At 39.8% G+C, this 19,385-nt stretch overlaps 2 protein-coding genes across 3 annotated transcripts in view; one reads left to right on the top strand and one right to left on the bottom strand.

Annotated features, from left to right (window-relative positions):
* lzts2a (leucine zipper, putative tumor suppressor 2a) overlaps positions 1-13,449 on the top strand; it is a 77,495-nt gene extending 64,046 nt beyond the window's left edge. For both annotated transcript variants that reach the window (XM_067421124.1, XM_067421125.1), the window contains 4 exons: positions 6,419-6,952; positions 9,039-9,611; positions 9,695-9,964; positions 10,043-13,449. In XM_067421124.1, the coding sequence (XP_067277225.1) occupies positions 6,446-6,952; positions 9,039-9,611; positions 9,695-9,964; positions 10,043-10,822 (2,130 nt within the window). In that variant the 5' untranslated portion in view covers positions 6,419-6,445 and the 3' untranslated portion in view covers positions 10,823-13,449. The remainder of the gene's footprint in view (positions 1-6,418; positions 6,953-9,038; positions 9,612-9,694; positions 9,965-10,042) is intronic.
* Positions 13,450-16,149: 2,700 nt separating this feature from the next.
* The window catches only part of pdzd7a (PDZ domain containing 7a), a 28,653-nt gene continuing 25,417 nt past the window's right edge, over positions 16,150-19,385 (bottom strand). Inside the window, exon 15 of the mRNA XM_067421567.1 lies at positions 16,150-17,867. Within this exon, the coding sequence (XP_067277668.1) occupies positions 17,718-17,867 (150 nt within the window). The 3' untranslated portion in view covers positions 16,150-17,717. The remainder of the gene's footprint in view (positions 17,868-19,385) is intronic.

Below are 19,385 nucleotides of genomic sequence, written 5' to 3'. Positions count from 1 at the left end.
TGACATGCTGAATCGGGTGAACTGCTGCCGGCGTTAGCCTGACTACAGTCGACGTGTGAAACATACTGTAAAAACTAGCCTGACAGACGGAATGATGGTCCAACGTTGACCCGTGGCCGTCCATTGGCTTGACAGCCCTATAGTTAAATTAGCTGTTTGTCATTTCTGCATTTGTTCCGTACTGCTGAAAATGTAAAAGAGGTCTGTCACAGTGGAGATCTTCAGTGGGGTTGTGGATGTTAAAAGCATGGATCCACACTTCAAAAATTCCCTCTATAAGAAATTACATTTCAGGGTCCTTTGACATACTGTTTCATTTTTACTGCAATTTGGGGCACACTAGGACGAATAGTATGCGGATTGAGATTTAGCATTAGTAGGCTAAAATTACACTAGCATAAAAAGCCATGGTATTTATTATGATTTATGTGCTATAATCATTCCTATAATCATCAGCTCAATAGATAAAAATAAAACACACTAACTTAACACTTTGACAAAAATGCAAAATGTCACCCTTTTTCTTTTTAGGTCTCATCATTTGTAGTTTTAGTGGCATTCGGTACTAAACTAATTTAGAGCAGTCTAATTAATTGTGCTGTTTTTCTTGTTGTAGTAGCTGTAAATTGCTAATTTCCCTCACCCTAAATAACACAGACTATGTTAATTAAGCTTAATTACTGCTACAATTACTCTCCATGGCATGTATGAATAATTCATGAGCACACGCACACCTTGTAATTGCAGCAATCCAATCAGAGCTGTTTTGTGTTTTTCAAAGTAGGTCCTTCAGATCACTAACAGTATGTTTAGTTTTCTGCTACGGTCACGTGATCGGGATCTTTTTTCGGTTTGTTTGTGAATGTAACTGTGAGTGTTTTTGTATCTTTGTGCATGTTATCTGATGGAGTGGACAATAACAGTGCAGCTGGCAGGAAGTCTCGGAGCGGGGCCGCAGGTTGCAGAGCGGCCGTTTAGAGCTCCCGGGGGGAGGTTTGGACGTGTGACTGAAGCAGGACACAGATTTATATCTATATCAACACTGATATACATGTAACAATGTTTAAATGTGGGAGACATGCAAGAGACCTAATGAAAGAGAGATGTACAGTACTGCTAGATGATGACGCAACATAAAAGGAAAATCTGAGGAGCTCCAAAAAAAATGTTTTAATTAAAAAAAGGTTTTTTTAGAGCTGCAAAGTGTATTAGACCCACCACAAAAATGTCGATTTAGAAAATGTACATTTTTGTGGTGGGACTAATATTGTGGGCACATTATTTCATCACAGATATTAGTGTTTTTATTGTAAACTAAACTTTCACAGTTTTAGTAATTGAAATAAAAAAATGGTTATTCGATGAAAAATTTGAACGAAAATGAAACATGCTGTCATGGTCAGCTTAACAGAAATAAGTTCTAAAACTAATAAAAATTAAAACTACATGGAAAATATTAACTAAACTAATAAAAATTACAAAAGCACATAACAGAACTGCTAAAACTTAAAAAAATAAAAGGAAAACTGAAAATATAAAAGTAAAGGCAAATTATTTTATAATACTATAATAGTAGGCCTATATAAATAATACTGAAATAACTTAAAAATGTCGCAAATGGCTTTTGTTTTGACTGTTTCTGGCTGTTTTTGTTGCTGTTGTACATAATTAACATAAGCAGACAACAGGAAGGAAACCAGTTTTGTTCTGTTAAATCAAGACAACATAACTTGAAGCTCCATGCAAACAATGAAGTCACATTACCTTCCTTTGTTATCCCTGCAGAGACATTGTACGAACATTACGTGTATGCAACAAATGCTGTTGATAAATTGCAATGTATCTGGGACATTCAAAGAATTAAAATGTTTGACTCTGAGGGAGAGCAGGAAGGATGAAGAATGATTAAAAGAAACTAAAGGAATGGATAGAGTGACTAATGAGAAAGACTAGAAGGTCATCAGGGCATAGAGATCCCTTAAGAATGTAAATACACAGAGCTGACCTCACACGTTCCTCCTCTGCCCAAAGCTTCGCAATCGGTAAACACGATATCAAAAGTTTCACATCATTTTCACTTGAGCGCACTGAGAGCTCTCACTTTTTTCCTATTTACAGCACAAGGAGTCATTCTTGTGGATTAATTGTCTTCTTTCCATGGGCTACATTTATCCAAGCGTGCACTTTTGTCCTCTCTATTTTTGGGGAACACGCACACTGTGTTAATGAGGATGTGTGGTTGCATTTGCAACAGTCAGATGAGGTCAGCATTTCCTTTGTGCTGCCTCCACTTTTCTCTAGTTTCCTGTGTTTCTGTGGATCTGTGTGTGCCTGTGAGGCTTTTGTGATGTAATGCAAGTTTACTGTCTGGGGTATTTCGATGGGGTATTTGCATGACCTAAAATCTTAAATTAGTTGATTCATTTGATGTCTTAAGGTGAAGTGAGGAGTATACTATAATGAGGTACGCTATGCACAGTTAAGGGAAAAAGCTTGCTTTTATCAGAACAAAGGCTTTGTTGTTGGATGCCGCAATGTCATGTCTAACTCCTCCATGGGAAGAGGCTTTGATCGGGATCATCACACACATCAAATATCCTGCCCCTGCAACTGCACTTGAACCAAACAGAGAGACCAAATGTGATTAAGGGTTTAGGGATTTCTGCCCAGAGATTTGGAGCTCTGCTGGGTTCCAGGCTCAATGCTGGCATTCCATCCTATTCTGCTCCAGACTCCACAGAGAAGCTCTGTGATTCCCCGGGGATTCACACCTCACCGCTAATCCTTTCCGGCGGCAGCAACGCTATTAAGACTTATCATAACAAGATTTCAGCCACCAGCCACCTCGCTGTGGAGTTTGATTAGAAACACCTGCAGCAGAGAGAGATGCGCTATTCTCTCACTGTCAAGACTGAAGAGATCAAAGACTGAGCAAGAGTGAGAGAGCTGCTGGCGTTCGTCGATTTAACCCTCAGTTAGTGCAGGACAGTGAAAAATGTGTCATACAGGGACTTTCAAACTCAGGGCTGCAAGGGAGTGCTGGGGGGTCTGTGGACACGGTTGCAAATAATGGGGGGAAATTAAAAAGTGCAAAAATATGTAATTCATACATTATAAACTTAAATGTAAACAAAAATTATAACCTAAAATAAGTTTGAAACAAACTAAAATAAAAATTAAAGCAATATAAAAATAAATTTAAAAAATGGCAAAAGCTTCTTACTACTGTAATAGTATAAAAAAAATGTATAATTGAAATACTGTCAGCATGTTGTCTGGTTAAAAAAAAATGAATTTAAAGATTGACATTAAAGGGTTAGTTCACCCAAAACACAAGCGCTTTGGGTGTCTAGAAAAGCGCTATATATATGTAATGAATTATTATTATTATTATTATTTCCTAAAAATCAAGGAAAGGCACACTTTAGCACCATTTTGAGCACTATGCCAAGACCTAAAGCACAACAAATGTAGAATTCAACAGTTTATATGGCACGACTTCCTCTGCTTGTAAACAAAAGTTCCTCGCTTCCGCGTTATATTCTCGTGCATGCGTTGCGTCGCGGTGCATCGTGAATTCAAGTTCATAAGAACTTTAGAAGAAGTCATTATAAAATTATTGTAGAACCACTGTAGTGTAACGGGCTTTGTAACGACGTCTTTAGTGCCTTTATGGGTCTTGAGAGAGGAAATGACATTGGTGTCAATGGAGGCCTGTCTGAGCCATCGGATTTCAACACTAATATCTTCATTTGTGTTCGGTGGATGAACAAAGCTCTTACGGGTTTAAATTAACATGAGGGTACGTAATTAATAACAGAATTTTCATTTTTGGGTGAACTAACTCTTTAACTAGTTGCTTATTAGCATGCATATTACTAGGACATTGGCTGTTTATACTGTAAATACATATTAATACCTTATTTTGCATGATCTTATTCTACATCCCTTAATCCTACCTAATACGTAAACTTACTAACTATTAATAAGCAGTATATTGAGGCAAATGTCGCAGTTAAAGGGTTAATTCACCCAAAAATGAAAATTCGGTCAATAATTACTTATTCTAATTTTGTTCCACACCCGTAAGACCTCCGTTCATCTTTGGAACACAGATGAAGATATTTTATATTTAGTCCGAGAGCTTTCTCTTCCTCCATTGAATGTAAGTACGGTATACTGTCCATGTCCAGAAAGGTAATAAAAACATTATCAAAGTAGTCCATATGTGACATCAGTTAGTTATTAGAATCTCTTGAAGCATCGAAAATACATTTTGGTTAAAAAAAAAAACATGACTTTATTCAGCATTTTCTTCTCATCCATGTTTGTTTTCAATCTGCAAACAAAGTTTTGAACGGTTATGAATCGGCGTATTGATTCAGAATTTGTAAATCAATACGCTGATTCATAATCGTTCAAATCTTTGTATCCTCTAAATAAATCCAGGTGCATATTGACATAGCAGTAGGAATATTTCTGTCACAGCAGAGAATGTGGATATTAATAGAAATACTTGGATAAAACGGTGCTGTGAAGGAGATGAAACAGAAAGTTTGAGAGAGAGAGGAGAAAGAGGGATAGCGTGACTCGCTGAGAGTAACAGTTTCCAGGGCGGTTCTCTGCGAGTGCTTACGCACATGGTTCCACTAACGTGGCTATCAGGTATTTCTGCTTCAGCGCTTCTTATGAAGTATGTTCCCGCAGCCAGTCCAGCTAACTGCCCTCTGTGCTCTGCCCTCGGTGCACAACAATCAGTCCTTAAATGCAAATCACCATCAGCTACAACAAAATAATATAAGTATAAAATAAGTATATATATTTTTTTTAAACTTGCAAAAGGGGTTATACAGGACAACTCTTAGGCCTGGTTTCACAGACAGGGCTTAAATTAAGCCAGGATTAGGACTTCCTTCAATTAGAGCATTTAAGTATAGCTTTTATAAGCGTGCCTTAAAAAATTACATTATTGGTGTGCAGCTTAAGAAAAACAATAGCACAGGAATATTTTAAGATATGTCAAGTTGCTCAAGCACGCATTTATTCTGGCACTAGCTTAAGCCCTGTCTGTGAAACCGGGGGTTAGAGTCAAACTGCACAACTATATGTAAAGTTAGATTTACATAAAATTGCCTACATTTCAACCTGACTCTTCTCACTGAAGGCACTTTGCCAATAAAACAAATTCAAGGTACATATCCATTTTCAAAATTGAAAATGACCGATTTAAAAAATCATTCTGTGAAAAAAAAAAAAAAAATCTGTCATGTGATGGGAAAATTATTTGGCCCTACTCAGATTCTTGAGAAAGTCCAAGACCATAAAAAGACAACGTAAAATCGAGCTGGGATCATCATGCATCACTTCACTCTTTCTCAACACGCTTCAACTCATTCCACCCCCTCCTCAAAGCCAGTCCTCACTCTTTGTTAAACCCAACCTCTACACCATACCTAACCAGATTCCAACTGTTACCCTAAAGTTACCTTAAAATGAGCTGCATGGCCTCCAAACCACTCACAGAGCCTCAGTATTCTCCTCCTCATACAAATAAACTAACCCAATCATAACCCCGAAAGCTCTCCCAAAGCCTGTGATAATATACTAAAACCTCCTTGGCCCGCTCAACCCTGTGAACTTTAAACCTGCCGTTCAGGGACCCGTCCTCCAGATCTCGCTCCTCTGTACCTCCTCATCACAGTATTCACTTTGGTTTTGTTTGGCTGTGTTTTAAATGTCAATATAGGTCTTAATACCCTGGTTAATATAATATAAGAGGACGATAATGCATTAAGACCAAGTATTCACTCAAAAATGAAATCTTCCTCACAGAGGAGTCTATGCCTAAGGACATTGTGACGGACGGGACAGGGAGGTTGGGACAACAGAAACGCGGTCCTCCCATGCTGAAGTCTGCTACTTTGACTTCATCAGAATTCAAACCTCAGCTAAAATGTCATGTAGGGGGCTGCTTGTGGATGAGTGAGCAGAACAGGGAATGTTTTATGAGAAGTTTGAGTGAGAATGGCGCTGGCTGTCTCTTTGCCTGTCTGTCCCTGCTTTAGAGAGGTCATTGGGATGCCAGTGCAGTCAGGGCGGTATGATCTCTCCTGACGAATCAGACTGTGTTCCTCCTGCATGTGTCTCTTTGAAGTGCATTGGGAGGGTTTTCTGGAGTGCACTGGGGGTGTGTGTAATTGATTGGACTGGCAGGCTTTTTGCAGATTATTCCACATGATGAGACTCCTCTTAGCACACCGCAGCAGGATATGTGTATGTGTATATATATATATATATATATATATATATATATATATATATATATATATATATATATATATATATATATATATATATATATATATAATGCTCATCCACAAATTTAACCCTGATACACTTCCTGCTTTTCTCTCCACAGAGTGTGTATCCTGGGCGTGTGTTCGCCATGGCTCTAGTTCAGGCACTGCCTGTGCCCACTGATCACCCGAACCCCAGCGCTGACGTCCAGCAGTGCTGCTCAGTGTCTCACTCCCCCTCCGTAGCTGTGGCAGGCACCATGGGTTCCGTCAGCAGCCTGATCTCTGGACGTACCTACCAGGAGCGACATTGCCGAGCCGTCAGCGACTTCGGTGCCAAGTATCGCAAACCCACGCCAGCTATAAGCTGTTTCCGACAGCAAGAGGGCACGCTGCGCAGTACCAGCTCACAGGAGCAGCTTCTCACCAGCCAGCCTCCTCTACCTGCTAAGAACAAGTCCACTGCCCTCATCTCTGCTGGCAATGGCAACTATGGCTATTTGAGTGATGAGCCAGTGGGCGACTGGAATGATAACCATGTGACCACACGCAGCCCATGCAGTGATACTGAAGAGCCTCCTGATAACAGAGGCATGAATGGTAATATTGGTGGCCCCCCGCCCAAACTCGTCCCAGTGTCAGGCAGACTGGAAAAGGTGAGTCTGGTGGTGCTTGTATTATACAATAAATAGTAAATTAGTGACAACATTGTTATATTTAAAATGTTAACTTTTGCATTTAGTGTAATTACACTTATGGAAGTCTACAGCTAAGGCTTTGCTCCAAAATAATCATAGAACACTGTTTTAAACATACATGTTCCCATAGTGTGACAATCATTTGCTAATGTTTTTTTAGTTGTTCATCTGTAAAGGCAGTGACTTTCATGACATATGCAAGGGTATTATAAAGGGACTATTCCCATAGAGAAATAGTCTCAACTCACAAAACATTACATCTATACCGCATAACCATCTGCCTGAAAATGAACACAAGTGCTTTAGGCCCCGATCAGACAGAACGCGTTAAGGTTCGAAAACGTGAGGCGCACTACTCCGCCTTTTTTGGTTGACATTTTTTCATCTAGAAAAGAGTGCTGCAGTTTAAAAAAATGTTGCTAGGAATCAGCTGTCCTGTCAGTCGAATCAAAGTAACAGTCACCACAACAGAAGGCCCGCCTCTCCATTCTTTCGATTGGACAATACAAGGAAAAAAATGCAATGACGTCGGGCGCTTTTCTGCTCAGAGTTAATTCTTTTCAACTTCATGCGCTCAGAGCGCTCCTTCAAAAACGCGAGGCGCTCAGGCCACATAAGCAGCGCGCATAAAGCTCTCTACCAACGGAAATCTATTCAAAAAAGGCACCTGTTGCTGCTGCAAAAGCCCATTGTCTGATCGGGCCCTAAAGGGGTCATATGATGCTTTTTACTGTTTTACTTTGCCTTTAGTGTGTAATGTCTGTTTGTGCATTTATACAATCTGCAAAGTTATAAAGCTTATAGTTTCCCATAAAAAGCTTTATTCTATCTAACAGAGAAGACTGTTCCAGGCCTGATTAAACACCTTGATCGAAGTCCAGATATTACTTCCTCAAACAAACATACTTTTTTCTTTAAAAAACACCATTACATAACAATATAACATGTGCCAAAAGACAGCAGCAGGCATCATAACTTTTTTTGAATCAGTTCTTCTTATATGACAATTAGAAACCAACAGACTCAATATACAGCGTGTGGAACAAGGGGTGAAAATGCTGTGCAGTACAACCATAGACTGTAAATAGGGTACAACACAAAGCGGGACGGGTGATCACCCTGTTAAAAGACTACTTTCCACTGAAAAACGTTCTGCTCAATTCGTGCTTGCAAAATTGGTTCAAATCTATCAGCTCAATTATCCGCATATTCAGAATCCGAGTCAGACTAGAACTGATAAGGTAAAACTGACAACATTAACTGTGTTTACAATTGCTTACAGCCTTGGAAGCTTCCAACACACGCCGGGTAACATATAGATGTCCATTGAAAGTGCATTAATGGAAATTCAGTTTTTTGAACCATTTCTTTAAATAACTCTATCAAAACACTGTCATTTCATTGTCTCAGTCTCATTCCTTCATTCTAAAATAAATTAAAGATTGGTGGTTTTGCTGATGCTTATTTCACACAGTGAGTAGTACATCTAATTGGCTATTCATTTCTATTGATTGAGGAGCAATGAATCACTGCAATGCATCAATGTGCCATCACTTACAGTGCACATTTAACCAATGACACCTCAGTTACACTAATAGATGTTGGTGGCTTCATGCTTTAGCTTTTTATTGTGCAGATACCGTTAAAAAATTTGTGATCAGCAAGATTTTTTTTTTTTTTAAATAAATGAATACAAATACACATTAAATTGATCAAAAGTGACAGTAAGGACATTTCTAGTGTTCCTAATTAAATATGTTCTTTTTAACTTTCTATTCATGAAAGAATTCGGAGAAGAATTGATCCCTTTCCACAAAAAGTTTAAGCAGCACAATTATTTTCAACATTGATAATACAATATGTTTCTTGAGAACCCAATCAGCATATTAGAATCATTTCTGCAGGATCATTTGACACTGAAGAGGAGACTAATGGCTACTGAAAATTCAGCTTTGCTATCATAGGAATAAATAAACTTTTACTGTATTTTGATCAAATAAATGGTTTTAATTAAGTCACATTAACCATTTACTTCTGATTACAGAGCATGGAGAAGATACTGATCCGTCCCACTGCCTTTAAGCCTGTCGTGCCCAAGAATCGCAACTCTGTGCAGTACCTGTCTCCACGGTCAGGGGGCAGTCTATCCGAAAGCCAAGGCAGCCTGAACCTCTTACTTCCAGCCAATGGAGCCGGGTTGGGCTGTCAGGAAAAGCGCAACTCTTACAGTGGGGGGCGCAACGCACGAAGTAGCCAGTCCTGCACTATGTCCGACTCAGGCCGCAACTCCCTCTCCAGCCTACCCACTTACAGCAGCACAGGGTACAGCCTGGCACAGAATGAAGTTCCCACTGGGCACATGGAAACCACACGCTCCGGCGGTGGCCACGGACACTCCAACTCCGACAGCGGTCGGTCATCATCGAGTAAGAGTACAGGGTCTTTAAGTGGGCGTGGCCAGCCCCTCTCAGACAGCGGATCGTGTGGCCGCTCCCCAGCTCCAGGAGAAGGTTATGAAGGTGTCATTCGGGAGCTTGAGGAGAAGCTGAGAGAAAGAGACCTGGAGCTGCAGCAACTTAGGGATAACCTGGATGAGAATGAGGCAGCCATCTGTCAGGTGATAATCTCGTTTTCTTCCAGTTATTAGTGTCAGTTACAGTGGATGCAACGCAAGTCAAATCATGTGTCTTCTCCACGCAGGTGTATGAGGAGAAACAGAAGCGCTGTGAGCAAGAGTTGGAGGACCTTCGGCAGAGCTGTGCATCGAAGATGAAGCAGGTGCAGCTGAAGGCACAACGGGCGCAACAGGTTCTGCAGTTGCAGGTGTTTCAGCTGCAACAGGAGAAGAAGAAATTACAGGAGGACTTCTCCCAACTGCTACAAGAACGGGAGGCATTGGAGAAGAGATGTGCCTCTTTTGAGAGGGAGCAGACTCAACTAGGTCCTCGTCTGGAAGAGACAAAGTGGGAGGTAAGACTATTTTAACCATGTGGATCTAGCAATGATTAATTAATACATTCAATGAAACAGGATGTTTCTGTCTCGCAGGTGTGTCAGAAGTCAGGTGAGATCTCTCTGCTGAAGCAGCAGCTGAAAGACTTGCAGGCAGATCTTGGTCAGAAGGCCAGCGAGATTGTTGCTTTGAAGGCCCAGTTGAGAGAGGCTCGTTCTGAGCTTCAAGCTAGCCAGACTCGCTCGCAGGAAGCCCACGCCACAGCCCGCACTCGCACACTCGAGCTGGAGGTTTGTGAGAATGAGCTACAGCGCCGTAAGAGTGAAGCGGAGCTCCTGCGGGAGAAGGTGGGCCGTTTGGAGGAAGAGTGCACCCGTCTTAAAGAGGCTTTGGCGGTGCCCATGTCCCAAGCTCTACCTTCTAAAGGCCAATGCATGAGCTTGCCCTTGCCCCAATGCCGTGGGGCGATCATTCACGGGATCAGCCCCGCTTTCCGGGACAAGAGCAGTGAAGAGCAGCTTCTAGCATACGAGAGTGATGAAGCGAAGGTGCAACGCCAGAGCGTGGATGTGCTTCATGGTCTTCGTCAGCAGGTGGACCGACTTCGGGCAGAGCTGATGTACGAGAGGCGGCGGAGCGAGGACCAGCTGGAGGGCTTTGACGAGGAACGCAGGGTGTGGCAAGAGGAGAAAGACAAGGTGATCCGTTACCAGAAGCAGCTGCAGCAGAACTACATCCAGATGTACCGCAGAAACCGAGACCTGGAGCGTGTGATGAGGGAACTTAGTCTGGAGCTGGAGAACAGGGACATGGAGGAGTTTGACATGCGTAGCAACGAGATCCATTTCGAGGAGATCACTGCCACCGAAATCTAACCACATCTTACTCTGCCCTCACAAAATGAATCTCCACTGTGCTTGTGTGAGGAGTACAGTCCTTCTGCCGTGAGATTTGGCATGCTTCTCTACACTATTTCAAAAAGACTTCAAGGTTCAAGGCAAGTTATTGTTGTGATGTCCGCAGAGGTCAATAAAACATGGAATGTTTGTATTTAGACATCTTTATGATCTCTTCCTGCCTCGGAAACCTGTAAGGGACTACAGATGAATGTAAAATGACTGTGAACAACAGTTAATCGATGCCATTGAGAAAGGGATGGATGTCCTCAAAAATGGTGCTTCGTTGCCGAAAAACCTCTCTAGTAGAACTAGGGCTGTAATTACGTTTTTTTAAAGTTCACAAAAGTTGAACAAAAAGTTCACAGAAGTTCACAAAAGACGTGTTTTTAAGTTGAGAAACATAACTACACTTTTGAACAGAATGCAGAGCTTGATGTTTTTCCCCAAAGTTTTACTTCTTTGAAGTACAAGCTGTTGAAACAAAAAGCAAGATGAGACATAACGGCCAAAGACAGGATAGTTTGTAGTGTAGTAGAGAGAACACTAGAATACGTCCTTTGTGAACTACCTTGGACAGATTGACAAACGCAATTGCTAAACGAGTTGTTGTGGACCGTAGACCAATGATGGGCTTAAGAAGAAAAAAAAATCTAAATATATTAAATGGTCTTATCAATACTTTACTCGCCTGCAACATTTTTTTCTCAGTAAACATTAATGTATGCAGTTATTTGCATTTGATTTTAATACTTAATTAAAATTGATTGGCACTTGGCAGCATTGATTAAAATATTTTCATAAGTTCAACTGAAAAAAGTCTCTGCAAAGAAAAATACTGAAATGGCTATGAGATCGAAGAACTGGGAGGAAGAAATACAGCATGTAGGCTAAAGGTTTCATGGAGTTTATCATATCCTATAATGGAAAGAGCACAATACTCGCCTCGCCCATTGTACCAGCATTAACTCTGATGGGAAGAGACTTGGAGGCACTCATGTTAGGTCACAGACGCTGCAGTTTTGTCTCTATCTAATTCGTGGTGTTCTAGCCGTGCTGGTGTTTAGTACTCAGTAACCGTGTCATTTCTCAGCCATTTACTCCACTATGCAGCAAAAATTGTCACCTCATCTCACAGCCCCGCTGCTTACACTACATTTGATACTAATTACTGATGTAGAAGTGTTATTTTTATAATTAGATGATATATTAGCAGGTATAACTAGCGAATATAGAGGCAAATCTATTTTTCTTTTCTTTTGAGTATTGCCTTGCACACTGTACAGAGTGAATAGCATGTGTGCATGTCACCGTAGCATTTCTGTGGCCAGACAGTCTGGCGTCGAGTCACGTTATGGCTTCACAGGTCAGTGGGTTGGTTTTTCCAACCAATTCTGCAATGTAATGACATAGATGATGAATGCATATATCATAATAGATTTGCATACAGTCTAAGAAATACTAATCAAATGTGTGTGGTAATTTTCTTAAAGGGATATATACAATATAAACGGTTGTTTTTACAGAACAGATCCTTTAAAACAAAAAAGATAGGAAGAATTACATATATATGTGATGTTTATTTTTATATATAGCACCTCAAGCTATTTTGTGGTAACACAGGTAACTTTGTGGGTTTAATAAATATGAATTGCATATTTCACACACTGTTGTCCAGAGGGATCATTTGCCATCAGCTCCGATAGTATTTCATACAGTAGTTGGTGCTTTTATATTCTCATGGATTTTACCGCACATGTATTTATCATGTCCTTCTCTGTTAATAATATACAGCATTATCGCATTTTTGAGCATGTTGTAGAAAATTGGCAAGAACATTGCACGAAAACAATATTTTTTGGCATCAGGGACGACAGATAAAATCGAATGACAATAAAGTCTAATTTTCACCATCTCAACCAAAGATAATCTGTTAGATATTTTCCAGATTCTTTTAAATGGTGTATGGTAAATACATTTACACATTCGTTACTCAGTGCTTCCTTTTTTATATATATAAAACAATGTGATATACTCATGATTCTACAGTAAAACAGACACTTTATTTATGCCATCATTTTTTTGTATTTTTCATTTGAGGCCAAATGATTAATTTCAGTATTGGTCAGAATTGATTATTGTTTGTGATTGGTCTGGTCCTGTGTCGCTTCTGGCCATTTTGACTACCTGAGAAAATAAAAATATGAATTACAGTTTCTCACCTTGTTATCCTCCCTCCTGTTGTCATCAACTCTGTAGCATTGAGTGTTATGAGTGTAAGAAAAAACTCTTTCACCCCTGGACATTGTCATGCGCATCACTCCCTGACAAGTCAATCACACCCCGGATGAAAATACATGTAAATATTCGTCATATTGTAATATTATTGACAAATTCAATACATTTGTTTTTACACACGCAAAATATCTATTTTGAAGTTGTTACCACTGTGAATAGACCAAAGCAAATTAACGTTTAATATTTTTGCCCTCATGTATGTGCTTGTGTATGTTTCCTTTGTCAATCTGTAGTTTTTAGTCCTGTATATTTTCATGTTGTATATTTCTTGTAAAAATGTGTTTTTAATTAAAGAAAGTCACATCAAAGTCTGGTGTTTTTGAAGATGTACTTAGTTTTAACTACAAAGTCAACAATTTAATTTTACAAAAAAAGATCATTTTCACGTCTTTCTTTAAACATTATATTGATATCCTGATTAGAAAATATTTTAACATTGTAACGCAAGAACATAAAATTAACAATTTCAATGAGTAATAAGTTTGCGTTACCTTGAATTACTACAGTAAGGCTATAATAATTTATATTTAAGAGATGTTGAGGTGGATTTTGCAGGAAACTAGGTTTCTCCGTGCGTGTTTGCGTCATCCCTAAATCCGTAACTTTTTTGGGGTTTCAATTTTTGCAATTACACCAGCCAGTGTTCAAAACTACCTCCTTACCTTAGCCCGATTCACAATGGTAAGCTTGTATGAGTGGTACTGGTAGCTTTCCATGGGAAATTCAAGCATGGAGACGTTCTTTGTTTCATTACGTCACATAAAGAAGGAATCCGGCTAGTATTGGTGTGAGGATGCTGCAGGAGGAGGATCATTTATAGCATTTTCTCACAGCAGCTGAAATAATTTAACTTATTTTGATGGGGGATTGTATTCCAGAAAAGTAAACATTAACAATTTGAGAACAAAGTATAACAAATATAACAATATGCAATAACTTGTTTAATAATGTGATATGCAATATGATATTGCGATTAGTGTGTAAAATCTATTTAAATTATATATATATTTTTTTTTAATTTAAAAACTGTTTCACATTCTTTCTGGGAAAAGAAAGCATCGCTAGAACTTCTGAAATTGACCAGCAGTGTTTTAGAAAAAAAATTGTCACAAATCTGAATATCATTTTTAACATATCAATGTAAACAAGCAAAAAACATAATGCCATTATTTAAATACCAAAAACTCTTTGCTTGGACTTGGTAATATAGTTTTATCAACCTAAAACTTAACATCAAGAACATCCAGATATGGATGACCATGACCTTACGGCCACAGCTCCGAGCAGCCGCGTCGACAATGGATGTGGAGAACATGGTCCATTCAGACTCGATATCTCCAGACTCTCTCGGGATCTGGTTGAAGCTCTGCCTCTGTTGGGAGTTGAAGCTCTCTCTGACAGGGGGTTCAGCCAAATGTTCCCAACAGACCCTCACAGTATGGTTTGTGTCTGCCAAGTCTGTCCAGCTTCCTCCCCCGCCATCGGATCCAACACAACCAGGTAGTGATCGGTTGACAGCTCCGGCCCTCTCTTCACCCGAGTGTCCAAGACACACGGCCGAAGGTCAGATGAGACGCCCACAAAGTCGATCATCGACCTTCGGCCTAGGGTGTCCTGGTGCCATGTGCACTGATGGACACCCTTATGCTTGAACATGGTGTTCGTTATGGACAAGCCATGGTTAGCACAAAAAGTCCAATAACAGAACACCGCTCGGGTTCAGATCAGGGGGGCCGTTCCTCCCAATCACGCCCCTCCAGGTGTCCCTGTCACTGCCCACGTGAAGTCCCCCAGTAGAACAATGAAGTCTCCAGTCGGAGCACTTTCCAGCATCCCTCCCAAAGACCCCAAGAGGACCGGGTACTCTACACTGCCGTTTGGCCCGTAGGCACAAATGACAGTGAGAGACCTATCCCCGACTCGAAGGCTCAGGGAAGCGACCCTCTCGTTCACCGGGGTGAACTCCAACACATGGCGGCTGAGCTGGGGTACTATAAGCAAACCCACTCCAGGCCGCCGCCTCTCGCCATGGGCAACTCCAGAGTGGTAGAGTCCAGCCTCTCTCTCGGTGTGGCGGAAGAAACACATATCACATAACTTATTTTTTTTTTTTACTTTGTCCATGTTTAGCATGGAAATCCAAGACTTTAACAGTATAAAAAGCTCAGAAACAGCATTATACCCCCTTTAAAGACAACAATTTAACCTTAAACCGAAGAGATTGCAAACAAAAAATAAAGTAACTGCTTATAATAAAACACAAATCCACACCGGTTTGGCTTTTCAGAAATACGTTTCAGTTTGCATAATCACATTTGCTGGGCATTGACTGAGTTCACCAAACATTAATTGGTAAAAATACCATCCTCCATACTGTGCTCGATTTGCCTATAAATAGCCTACTAGTAAAGTTATAGCCATACAGTATAGTATCCATTGTTTGACTTTGTCTGATATGAATAGCAATCTATTTTAACAGTCAGCATTGCCCAGCCCGATTGTAATGTTTAACAAAACAGCATTACATCCCTGCTCATTAGACATACTTTTCATACCCGTCTTTCTTTCAAAACGCAATTATCAAAATATTGTTCCTCCGGAAGTAACTTGTAGTTTTATGATTTACATAGTGTAGCTTTAGTAATTTGTGCAGCATTATTTCATATCAGATTCAGTCAAAAGAGCTTACACAATGGAAACATTGGAACTATGGAAGTTTTTTTTATTTATAATCACACAATGCCTTTTGTAATAAAACGAAATGCAAAAATGCAGACCAGATGCTTTTTATATGCTTTCTTTAGATGCTTACAGAGTAAAATGTTCAGTATATAACACTGATCCTACAATCATCACAACATTTATATTTCAATTGCACAGTCCATATGTGCAGCATTAAGGCACAAATATAAAAATGCAAGTGTATTAATTGCCAAAAATAGACATTAACTTAGAGCACAGGATGTAAAGTGAGACAGGGATCTCCATTTGTAATAATCCCCCAGACATTTACTAAATCAAACCAGCAATTTAAAAGGAAAAAAAGACCTAATCTCAATCCATACTGTAATCTCTTTCAGGCATGGCTGTGGAGACCGTAGCCTGGATATAGTGATATGAATTATGATTATGAGCATGTCATACCAGTGCGCTCCGGCTTAAACCGCAACCAAAAATAGAAACCCACAATATCTCATGTTTAGGGTTTCCTTTAGATGTGGAATTGACATGTTATGACTGTTTTATTAGAATTCAAGTAATCAGAATATATATATGAATTAGAAAAGCAACAGAATAAAAAGAGAATCATTTTCAGCAAAGGAAAAGAAATGGTCAGCATCTGTGAATGGCCAATAGCACGCTGTGGAAGCCCATTTTTGAATTCTTTCTGAGGGGTCTTCTTCACCTCAAACCCCACTGAACATGATGGCATGATTTCTCTTCCAAACCAAGCATGCACCCTATACCCAGCAGCATCAAGGCCCCAATATACTTCTAGCGAAATCAAAGAATGAACGTGTGACGTAATTTCAAACAAAATCAGACCGAAAACTTAGTTTGTTTGGATTTTGTTTCTGAAATTTGAAACAGCTTGCCAAAGTGAACTCTCCGGGAAAGTTCGCTTTGGCTGGTAAACGCCTTTGATCCACCATTGGTCCATGACGATTACATAATAGGTAGGTGTGGCTTGTAGCTCTGCCTTCTTTGACTTGGAAATCCTCTCTGGTCCATTTCTTCTGTTCAGTGGAAGTCCATCAAGTCAAATGAACACACTGCAGAGTGGCTAAATAGCTGAAATTGAAGTTGAGATTCTAAAAGTGAAAGTAACACTTTTCTGAGTTTAATACTGTGAAGCTGCTTGCTTTAAAGCAATCTATTGCATAAAGTGCTATTAATAAACGAGATGTGACTTGTTAGGAGTGCCGAATTGCAGAGCATGTGCAAACATATCCACATTCCTATAACCAGATATTTTCTTAACTGCTGTTTTCTCACCGCTGTCATTTGTGTTTTGTCTCTTTTGTCCACTTTTTAACTCATTCTGTCCTGATTTATTGAAGGGAAAGGTCTATGGGCAGGTATGTGTTTTTCAGATCTTTTGATCTAATGGACAAAATTAGCACGGTAAAAACAGAGCAGCAGCTTTTGTTTCTGCTCTGATATCCATAATACCACTTCAAACGCTGTGAGTGCATGTTAGAAATTAGGAATGGTGAAAGAACATTGTGTTTTTTTTTTCTTCAAATCAAACATGGGTCTTCAGCAGACAATGTTTAAATCCCGTTTGGCTAGCGCACTTACCATAAAGTTTACACGTTAGGTCAGTAGGTGGAGAGTAGCCTGTCTTTTGCACGGAGCGTTTACAGAACGAAAGGAAGTGGTCAAGTGTCCACTCAAAACGTTTCAGACCATGCTTACACCTGTACTTAGCATCATCCACTTGTGATCCGATCGACGAAAACGCATCTTAATACCAAGGGTAAACAGGGCTTGAGTGAAGAATAAAAAAAAGAGCTTTGCCGTGAGTATATCGGGGCCTTAAACACAAACACATTAGGTATCAGGATGCTGTCAGTCAGTCTCTTGGGTTCTTGGGAACTTTGACGATGAACTCCATTGGGTCTTTGGCCTTGTTACTGAAAGCCCTCCGAATGGCGTCCACCGCGTGCTGGTGTGTGACACCTTGAAGGGACTCTCCATCTACCGACACCAGCTCGAATCCAGCCTACACACACAGACAAAAAGAAAGATTTCTAGAAAAGTTCAGATGTCAGATTTGATCATTAATGCAGATGTCTGTTTTTCTGACACATCCCTGGTAGTATTCCTGGTAGAGTGCAGACAGACCGCTGTCTGAATGGCAGGAAAAAGCAGATGCTGCAGGCACAGGATGCCTCTCATTTCCTTTGTTCTCCTTCTAATACCTGTGAATGATCTCATCTGGTCTGCTTTAGACACTGTGTATGTGTGTCAAAGCTCAGCCAGTGAATGACATCAGCTTATTATACTTCAGAAATGGATGTTTTTCTCTCTGATTGTAACCACTGGCAGACCAGAAGCACAGATGTGTTTGGGACTTTCAGGACAAAAACACACAGCGTATCCATCTGCTCTCTTCTAAACTCATTCTCTTATGTCTGACACCACTAACAGCATAAACAATGTTACAAATTAGGAGGAACAGTCAACTCAGAGTGAGCAGGACCAAATTATATACACCATTTATAGGTGTGCATAACCCAAAAGTTAAACACTCTCACAGATGCAGGAGTGTGTCTTTGGAATTATGTCTTTCCTGCCAGGAAAAAAGTACAAAGTGCAGCTGAGCTCACAAACGCACGTTTAGTTCAAAGTAGGCACATTTCCTCAGTCACGATGCCTTACCAGGATGCACCTGTTTGCTGAACTCTCTCTACACCCATCCTTAGTGGTTAGGGTCTGTTTTCATCTTCATCAGTCAGAACAAACACTATTGTCCCCTTATAGAGACATTATACTTCTCTGTGCATTCTCACAAAAACAAAAATGTTGGCTAAACTAATAAAGCTTTCAGTTAAGAGTGTACCCAATGTTTAAATATGAATTTACATCAGAAAATGAGGACAGATTCCATTTGGGATGTCCCATAAGGACAAAACATTATAGAGTTCTGAAAAAATAAAAGAATAGCTCATCAAAATGTAAAGTCTGTCCTCATTTACTCACCTTCACGTTACTCTAAATCTGTAGAGCAACTTTCCTCTGTGAAACAAAAGAAACATCTTCCATACAGGTTTGGAATGACATGAAGGTGAGAAAATAACCATTTTAGTAATGTATGGAATGCCAAGTTATACATAATGTTATAAAATATAATGTTTTACTTGGAAATGTCACATTAAGGATGTAAAATTATTTGACGACATCTACTTACACTAACATTAAAGTTACACAAGTATGCTTACAATATAGCACACAATTTTACACTAAGGTAAGTGAACCCTAAAGTAGAACCAAACTACTTAAGCGGCATTATGAAGAGCATTTCAAAACATTATACTTAGTCTGTTTTTGTCCCTTTATGGCCATTTAGGGGCCTAAGATTTGTTTAAGCTGACATTCCCCTTCAAATAGCACTTACATTAGGGAGACCACAGGGACATCATCAGTCTTCTCTGTATGCCGTCTGCCTTTTTGACTAAAAACAAATCACCAAAGCATGCTATGCTTACAGAGGACAAGCAGAGTCATTTATCAGTGCATA

Source organism: Pseudorasbora parva, chromosome 17 (genome assembly GCF_024679245.1).
Source record: "Pseudorasbora parva isolate DD20220531a chromosome 17, ASM2467924v1, whole genome shotgun sequence".
Lineage (NCBI taxonomy): Eukaryota > Metazoa > Chordata > Actinopteri > Cypriniformes > Gobionidae > Pseudorasbora > Pseudorasbora parva.
Note: the sequence above shows the minus strand (reverse complement) of the source record. Positions and strands in the feature narration are given on the sequence as shown.